Below are 9,610 nucleotides of genomic sequence, written 5' to 3' on the forward strand. Positions count from 1 at the left end.
TAAAAATGTGACGTTGTAAATTGTTTTATAATAAATTGTTATGTATGAAAACTAGTATATCATAATCACTTTTTATTGTTGGCCAATGCCTCAAAATCCTATGTTCGGTGTCATGTTGTACGAGAATCATTTGTTTTAGTGGTGTTCGTTTAGTTATCTTTTGTATACACAACCAAAGCAGTATGATTTTTAAGTTTATTAAACACTAGGTGTGAAATCTGTATATTACACGGATTGATTTAAAAAAAATTAAACATTAAAATGTAAACAAAAAATATTTTTTAATATATAACTTTAAAATAAAAAAAAACGTATTTATTGCAATTTAATATCATATATATAATATTTAATATTTTACATATATAGGTATATGATTTTAATATTAAAAATTTAAACAAATTAAAAAATGACAAATAGATAATATTTATTTTAAAAATATCATAAAATGACCAATATCAAAACTTATGAGAGATTGATATATAGAAAAAAAAAAATTCAAGGAGATTTTGCCTTTTTATGGTATTCACAAATCACATGTATTTAATTTACAAATCTTGAGCATTGCTAATTGGTTACTTCCCTTTTTCACCTTTTGATAAATGCGATTAAGGTGATTCAGACATTGAAATCTTTGATGATAATGGCAAGGAAAATTAGCAAAAATGGAGTAGTAACAATCTAACTAACAAATGAGAATAAGAAGTGCAGTTTAAGGCTTAGTTTTGCTCTACACAAAAAGAGAGAAAAAACTGATACAAAATCAGCACAATCCAGACTTATTCTACTAATAATTCTACAAATCACTAGTTTTTGGATCTATTTTCCATAAAGAACAGAACGACACAGATTGCCCTTTCCACCGTAACCCAATAGACTCATCTTTTTCCTCAACTCTCATTTCCCAGTGACTGTCATACTTTTTCAACAATGCACGAGCTTGATCCATGGCATCTTCTCCAAATGCATTCTCTACAAATCCAACGCCCCTCATCCTCTCTCCCCACTTCTCTTTCGTTTCATTCATTTCACACATGTTAACCAGAGCCTTTGCAGCTTCCCCTTCCATCACTTTCCGTTCTTCCATTTCTCTCCCTTTAAATGCCACACTTGTGGAGTCTAAAAACCTCCATAAGTAGTCCAAGCTCCGGGAAAAACCTGCATCGAAGCTGCTACAGCTTTTGCAGCTGCAATCCATGTTGTTATCGCTCAAAATCACTCCTTGGGGGTTCATACTTCGCATCAGTTTCAAGAACTCTGTTCTGTTGTCTGGTTTCGTGTGGTGGTTTAGGTCGTGGAGTCTAAATTGAGCACATACGATTAGGGTTTCATCTGGGGATGAATTGATGATTTGGGGATTTAGATTATTCAAAGGACAATCGTCGAGTGTGTTGATCTGTAAATTGACATTGATATCTTTCGCGAAACGGAGGATGTTTGAGGTGAAGTCGTAACCAGGAGGGCAGTTTGCGAAAGGAAATTGTCGGTTTTCCGGTGAGACAACAGTGAGTCGAACCAACGGCGGTGGACCTCCAGGCCGGCGACTCAGTGCTTCTAGAAGCGTAGGCCACTGGAATCCATGAGAGACTCCGATATCGAGGATATGAAGAGTCCTGTTATTGACTTGCTCCGACAACACTTGTAGGATCGCGTTGTTGGCAATGTTGAAAGGAATCGTGAACCATGGATTTATATCATTAAAATTGATTAAAGATCGTTGGAAGAATTTAGGTGTCGCCGTGGTGAAATTCATGGCATTGGCAGGGGTCCGGGTCACCACCTTTCCGGTGGAGGAAGAGAGGTGGTGCAGGAGCGCTTGCAGCCCGTGAGACGCCAACCTGTAGTTAGCATCTCCGGTTGGTGACGCCAGCTCGTGAAGAACAAAGAGTAGATGCTGGACACGTGTCACATTTCCGGCGGTGATTGCTGCAGCACATGGATTCAACAACTGCTCCGCCCAGCTCCCATCATTCTTCCCGCCATTACAGTTATCTTTGGTGGCTTTTCCTGTCCCCTTCTTGTGTCCACCGGATCTTTTTCCTTCTTCTGTTGCTTTTCGTTTCTTTGACAAGTCAACCACCGGTTGTTCAGGGACATTGAGAAGATGAGTAGGTGCTGTAGTAGTACAACTGCTGACTGTAGTGATTAAGTTTTCTACGGAGTTACAAGTAGAGATAGTATTAGCATTGATGACGTCATGTTCTAGCTCTTCCAATGGTGCCCACCATGGATCATCGATGATATCAGTGGAGTCATATAGATCATCTAAAAGAGATGGAAGGTAAGGTAATGACTCTTCTAACCAATCCATGATTTGACCCGAGCTGAGATCCGGATATGGATCTGGTTCTCCAAACAACATGGTTTCAGAAACTGGGTTTGTGTTTAGGGGAAAAGAAGATAACAACAGGGAATCTTGCTTAATCATTGGATATATCTGAAACAAGAAATGATACTACAAGTTTTGTGAATAGAGGAAGAAGGTTGTGATCTTGATTGTGATCAGAGGATAATTAAGAATATATATAGGAGGGGATTGGAGGATGAAAAGCATAATTAAGGTGAGATGGGTGTGCTGTTTTTTGGAAGATATGATGTTGGTAATTATTATTAAAATCAATCTTAAAAGACAAAAAAGGGGGAGTTTGAAAGAAATCTTTTGGAAACTATTTTGATTTCATCCAAATAAAATATATATATCTTTTACCGATTTGTATTTGTATGATTCTCCGAAAGATAGTCTATCTTATGTGGATGAATCAAAAACCCACAAATTGGATCATCCATATGAAATATATGTTTAACGGATTTGTATATAACTGCAACATTGTTTTATTTTATGTGGATAAAAATTGATTCATTCATATAAAATATATATGTTTCATTAATTTGTATGATAGTTAGAAAGGTATTACAACAATCGGCTTTTTTGATTTAATTTTTGTAATCAAGACGGCAATTTTGTATTTTTATAGGATTAATTAGGTATTAAACAAGTTGTTCTTGTGTGGGTCTACTCCTTCCTGTCTTATTAGCTAATTAAAATATTTTTGGCCTGGTTTAATGATGATAACTTGTCGGGTTTGTATTATATTACATAAATTGAAAGTTTTAAAACATTTGATTAGATGAGATTACGTCATGATGTTTATGTTGGGAAGATTTTAAATTTGGAAAATTTAAGATTGGCTCAAGATTAGATTTGACTTTTTGGCCTACCTTAAATAATTCATTAAAGAAACCCCATCCCAGCTATTTGGAGTGGAAGTCATTTCTAAAAGGGAAACAAAAGTTATATAAAAGTGGAAAGAGACCAAAATATGCAAATGCTTTCTTAGATATAAACATAGCAAACATAGAATGTTCCCTCAAGTACATTTACTAAAAATGTATTATGCAACTTAATTACACACTTTATCTATGGATATTGCTCACTTAATTAGCGGTTTGCAGGCTGTTTGATCTAGTCTTAATTTTTTATGAATAAGTAGCACAGTTGACAATATTATTTTTGTCATTCAATAAATTGTATGACTCCATTTAGAATCAATTTTTGGAAAGTCGCAATTGAGAAAATAGTAGTTAATGTCAAATATGAATCTTTTCTTTCATTTGATAATACGAGTGCATTGCGCAACCTTAATTATTAGTTCACCAATATGGGAATCTAGTATATAATACCTTTGTTAATACTAATTAATCCAGAAAACAAAATCAGAAAAAAGAATGGAATTGAGACAATAGTACATCAAACTTGTGATGAAGAACACTTAAGACCAACATAATCCTATATACATAGGGGTTGACTTGCATGCCATAATCATTAAGTTATTGAAAACAGACACAAAAAGACAGGTAAATTAATCAACATAAAAGATTAATGGTTCCTTAAGCTTCTTCAATTCACAGTAGCATCATCAACGAAAGTAGTCACCTTCACCTCCACAACAAAAAAGGCAAAAAATCATTTGCAAACAAAGCAAAATCAAGAATCTGTAAATCAGGAGTCGCGTTACTAAAGCTATCAAATGCAACATCTGTCACACCACCAGCATTCAAATAAAAATGCAACTCATTAAACAAACGCCATCCCAGCTATGTGGAAGTCATTTGAGAAAAGGGAACAAATATAAAAGTGGAAAGAGACCAAGAATATTCCCAAATACTCGTATACTAAAAAGTTATGCAACTTATTATAATTAGCCACTTTAATACTTTATGTTGTTGATGTCATTACTTTTTGGGGTTGCAGGCTGTTTGATTCAGCAATAATTGTTTATGAATGGATAGTACAGTTGACATTATTATTTTTTATCATTCAGCAAATTGTATAACTCCATCGATCCAAAATCAAATTGGAAAGTCTCATAAGCATGTTATCATTTTTTGGTTATTGAGTAGTTGATATTGGTTAAACAACATTTGAAAATGTCAAAACGTTGAGAATTCCTTCAAATAGTTAAGCGGAGGGTGTTGATCACCAGTTTCCTCAGAGTTGATTTGGTTGTTACATATTCTATCTCTTCCACTAAATTAAGACTTTTAACAAACATAAGTTGAGAAGTTGCTTACTTTTACATTTTTATCAGATTACTAAGAAAGATTTTGCAAAGAGTTATAACAAAGCCACTTTCATGTTAATGTTGGATCATACCTCTAACCAAGTGGCAAATTTAAAACAAAAAAACCATGTGGTTCCATATTAAAATTAGATAGGTCTTAAAACCCACCTAAGGTGTATGTAGCTCGGCCCTACTTTAAACTAAGTTGCACCGACAAATATTTTGTGTTTTTTTTTTTCACTATTTTTATAGATTTAAAAAAAACAACCCTGCTATTTATTGGTTTTCACGAATTTGACCCATATCTTTTTATTGCTATAACTTTATAAATTATTTTTTTTTACAAATTTATAACAAAAGTAAGTTATTCATGTATATAAGCCTTTGTTGTAATATCAAAAGAATCATTCAAATGAGTTTGCAACATATAAACTAATAGGGATAATGACACATTAGCCTAACAATATTTTTGGAATTTGTTGAATTAGTCCCTTAATTTTCTTTGTTGCTTTATGAGGACATAAAATAGAAGTTAACATGTTTATTTAGTATCTCTAACATGATATAACATATTCACTATGACATACAATTAGTTGGAGAATATGTGGTTGCGCGAATTAGCATGATGTGGCTGGCACGTGGCAATCCATTTGGACCTAAGTTTATTAAGAGGGTAATAAGGGTATTTTTTACACATACACACATACACACACACACACACACACACACACATATATATATATATATATATATATATTGATAGCTTATTTTATTTCCTTATTTTTATTAGTTTATTTCAGATTTTTAGATCTTTTTATCATTAATGCATTGCATTTTATTTATTTTTCTTTAGTATGGATTGTACCGGATGCTTGTTATGTTGCATGATATATTTTGTAGGTTTTTTGGTGCTTGTTGCGGTTGCGGGTTGATTGGAGACGGGCTTAGTGGGCTCCCGAGGCATTATTTGGGTTTGGCGGAATCAAAGAAGAAGAATTGGGCTTTGAAAGTTATTGGCTTGGATTATTTGGGCTTGTGAAGATGGATCATAAATTTCTAATTTGGGCTTGGAGCATCCATTTGGTGGCTAAATGATGATTGGTGCATTTCAAATTACATGGACAAGGGGGGACCAAAGGAATCTTTGGTAGTGGAAGGGTGGAGTGGCTTGGTGGACCAATGGCAACACAGCAACATTTGCGCGGGTGGAATTTTCGTCACGCGGGTACCCGCGCAACTGCCCAGTTTGGACATTTTGGTCATTTGGCTCACCATAACTCTTGGGGATCAGATCTAGAGGCTCATTCACGTTTTTCCACCATTGGAGACCTGCAAGGGGCGATTTTGGGAGCTAGAAATCATTTCCTTTCATCTTTCCAAATCTTAGGTAGTTTCTTTATGCAATTAGATTATTGTTCTTGTTACTTTGTTGCCATGAGTGGCTAATACTCTTATTTGGTTGACTTTGGCTGAAAACCAATGAATGTTTGTGGGTTTTGAAGGATTTATGTTGATTATCAATTTATTCCATGTTTATGATTCTAGTTTACTATTCTTATGCTTATTTGATGCTTTGATCATGAGCTTAGTATTTGATTGAGCAATGGTTGATTTGTTTCATTGATTTTGCATTGGATCATTGAATTTATCTAGAACAAAGGCTTTATGATGGTAGAAATCATCTCTAGCTTATGAATCATATCTCCTTTATGGATGTGTAAGCATTTGACATCCTCTAGGAATTGGGGATTCCTTCATTCTTAAGGCTAATTGATTTCATGGGATTAATTGCTTCAATTGACCCTTGATCTTCATTAAGAAGGTGTGTTGTGGGCTTCCCCAACCTCCATACTGCCTATGAGGAATCTTGGCATATCATGCTTCATGATTGCTATAACCAATTTGGGACGAAGGATAAGCTTTGTATTAGATCCTAATGATAAACACACAAATGTTCATTGTGTTGAATTGCCTTAGTTAACCAATTATTCCCAACCTTTGAGCATCTCATCAACTTTCTTAATTGCAAGGTTTTTAGTTATTCAAGTATTTTAGTTTTCAAGTAATCAAACACCCCCCTTTTAGTTTAATTGTAGTTAGTTAGTTTAATTTCACTAGTTCTATTGAATTGCATTGGTGATTGAATACAACCATTTCCCCGAGGATCGATACCCCTTTTTACCATTATATTACGTTTATTTAGCAATCAAAGGGTGTAATTTTCTTGGTGGGTTTGACATCCCACCAAGTTTTGGCGCCGTTGCCGGGGAAATTGGTTATTGTTATTTGATTGTTTATGCCTAGGTCTACAAGAACCGGTGAACTACTCTACAATCCGAAAATTGAAAGAGAAGCAAAAAGGTTGAAAAAGTTAGCCAAACAAGCAAAGAAACAACAACTAGTTCAAGCTTCTTCCTCTTCTCCACTAATAAACATAGAAGATCAAGTTCATACTTCAAGTGATACCGACACCGAACCGAGTTCTCCAATTGTTGGTCATTCCTTTGAAGACATTCCGTTTGAAAACCACATAGCCATGAATCACACTCCACCTCACAATCCCAACGCAAACTCAATCAATCAAGATGCTAATACCCCACCCTATCAACCAAGACAACAACCACAAGAACCTCTCATTGATATGCCACCTTGGAATCAAGCCCATCCTCAAAACCAACCCAATTATCAACCACCACGACTACAAAACCAACACTTCCACCAAAACAACCAACCTCAAAACAATGTTTTTCAAGTTCAACAAGTACATTACCCAAATCAACCCAATTACCAACACCCTCCAATGTACCAAAACCCAATGTACCCACAACAACAACCTCCTTACAACCAATACCCTAACTACCAACCTTATCCACCACCAATCTACAATCCCCAACAATACCCATATCCACTTTATCATCAACCACTCAATTACTTGCAACAAAATCCCAACAACCCCAATCCACCCAATCCCCCTCAAGAGTTGACACTTTGACAAATGATGGAAACAGATGTTACTCATACACCTCTTGCTATTGTTTATCCCGCAAACTGCCGAGGGATTGAATCGAAGTCAACTTTCATCCATCAACTAACCAAATTCCATGGGTTGGATAGAGAAGACCCTCAAAAGCATTTGAAGTCCTTTCATATGATATGTGTTAGCATGTTGCCCGACAATGTGACATTGGATGATTTCAAGTTAACTGCATTCCCGCTCACCTTGGAAGACAAAGCTAGAGAGTGGTTATTCAACTTACCACCGGGATCCATTTACACATGGGAAGAGTTACTCAAGGCCTTCAATAGCAAATTCTATCCCACCTCCCGCATTTCAAGTCAAAGAAGTGACATTTTGGGGATTCGTCAAGGGGAAAATGAAATATTTCATGATTTTTGGGAGCGCTTCAACAATCTGTGTACAAGTTGTTCTCAACACAATATACCCGAACAACTACTTCTTCAACAATTTTATAAAGGTATGAATGAAAAAGATCGGAGGATGATTGATGTGTCAAGTGGTGGTGACATCTTCAACAAAACCCCTCACGAGATTCGATTACTTTTTGGTACCATTTCTCAAAATCAAAGGAATTTTGGGACTCGAAATGACATGAAGAGAAATTCTACACAAGTGGTTGGTGAAGTTACCAACACTCAACACTTGGAATCAAAGCTCTTGGATTTGACTAATGTGTTAAGTCAAATGGTGGTGGGAAGTGGTCAACAATTGATGGTATGTGGTATTTGTGCAATTACAGGCCATTATACGGATAAGTGTCCCACACTTGGAAGTGAACCGGAAGATGTGAATGCAATGAGCGGATATCAAGGTCAACCAAGACCCACGAGATTTCAAAACAATTTCAACCCAAATTGGAGGAATAACCAAAAAAACCCTTATCCACCAAAGCAAAATCCACCAAATCTTTTGATGAGACCCCAACATCCACAATACCAATCCCAAAAACCTCCATATCCACAAAATTCTTATAACCCTCCTAATTACCAACAACCTCCACAACAAGGCCAATCAAGTGGTACCCATCAAATGAGCCTTCAAGAACTTGTCACTTCTCTTGCTCAAAGCCAAAACCAATTTCAACAAGAAACCAAGAATACTTTCTCCAACATTCGAGCACAAATTGGATACTTGGCAACCGGTCTCAGCAAGATAGAACAAAGGGGTAAACTTCCATCACAAACCGAGAAGAACCCCAATGTGAGTGCCATCACCTTGCGAAGTAGGAAAACACTTGGAGAAAGTCAACCTAAAAGAGTTTCAAGAGAAGTCGAAGATGAAGTGATCATTGTGGAATCTTCAAAAGTTGTAGCTCCCCCAAAGGAACCGGTTGTGCCAAACGTTGATCAACCCGACTCTTCCAACAAACCCATCAAACCATTGGTCATACCACCACCCTTCCCTTCCCGGATAGCCTTTTCCAAGAAGATAGAAGAAGAAAATGAATTATTTGAAACTTTTCGCAAGGTCCAAATAAACATTCCACTATTGAATGCTATTAAGCAAATTCCAAGTTATGCAAAATTCCTCAAGGATTTATGTACCAAGAAGAGAAAACTCAAGGCAAATGAAAAGATTTAAGTCAATACAAATGTGTCTGCGGTTATCCAAAAGAAGTTACCTCCCAAATGCAAGGATCCGAGAATATTTTCTATCCCTTGTACCATTGGTGATTTGCATGTCGAAAGTGCCATGCTAGATCTTGGAGCCTCGATCAATGTGATGCCATATTCGGTTTTTCAATCTCTCAATGTTCGACCTTTGGAAGAAACTGGAGTAATCATTCAACTAGCAGACAAGTCAAGTGTGTCTCCAAGAGGAGTGTTGGAGGATGTGTTAGTACAAGTTAATCAACTTGTTTTTCCGGCGTATTTTTATGTCATTGATCTTGAAGAGAAGACTCCTTCCAAATCATCTATGATCCTCCTTGGAAGACCTTTCATGCATATCGCTCACACAATCATTGATGTCTATAAAGGAAAGATAACTATGGAGTTTGATGGAGAAACCATTCACTTCAACATCTTTGAAG

At 36.0% G+C, this 9,610-nt stretch overlaps 2 protein-coding genes across 2 annotated transcripts; one reads left to right on the top strand and one right to left on the bottom strand.

The window, feature by feature from the left end:
• Positions 1-696: 696 nt before the first annotated feature.
• On the bottom strand, positions 697-2,606 carry LOC145054516 (protein NODULATION SIGNALING PATHWAY 1-like). The gene has a single exon (XM_079002732.1). The coding sequence runs from the start codon at positions 2,423-2,425 to the stop codon at positions 794-796; it is 1,632 nt and encodes a 543-aa protein (XP_078858858.1). The 5' UTR covers positions 2,426-2,606; the 3' UTR covers positions 697-793.
• A 5,431-nt stretch (positions 2,607-8,037) lies between these two features.
• Positions 8,038-9,159, top strand: LOC145050582 (uncharacterized). Its single transcript, XM_078998808.1, has one exon. The coding sequence runs from the start codon at positions 8,038-8,040 to the stop codon at positions 9,157-9,159; it is 1,122 nt and encodes a 373-aa protein (XP_078854934.1).
• Positions 9,160-9,610: the final 451 nt, after the last annotated feature.

Source organism: Lactuca serriola, chromosome 5 (genome assembly GCF_051521515.1).
Source record: "Lactuca serriola cultivar US96UC23 chromosome 5, Lser_US96UC23_V15, whole genome shotgun sequence".
NCBI classification, from domain to species: domain Eukaryota; kingdom Viridiplantae; phylum Streptophyta; class Magnoliopsida; order Asterales; family Asteraceae; genus Lactuca; species Lactuca serriola.

What these genes read in the sequence shown, in the direction of transcription:
- LOC145054516 (XM_079002732.1), bottom strand. Translation starts at nt 2,425, where the DNA reads ATGATTAAGCAAGATTCCCTGTTGTTATCTTCTTTTCCCCTAAACACA.
- LOC145050582 (XM_078998808.1), top strand. Translation starts at nt 8,038, where the DNA reads ATGAATGAAAAAGATCGGAGGATGATTGATGTGTCAAGTGGTGGTGAC.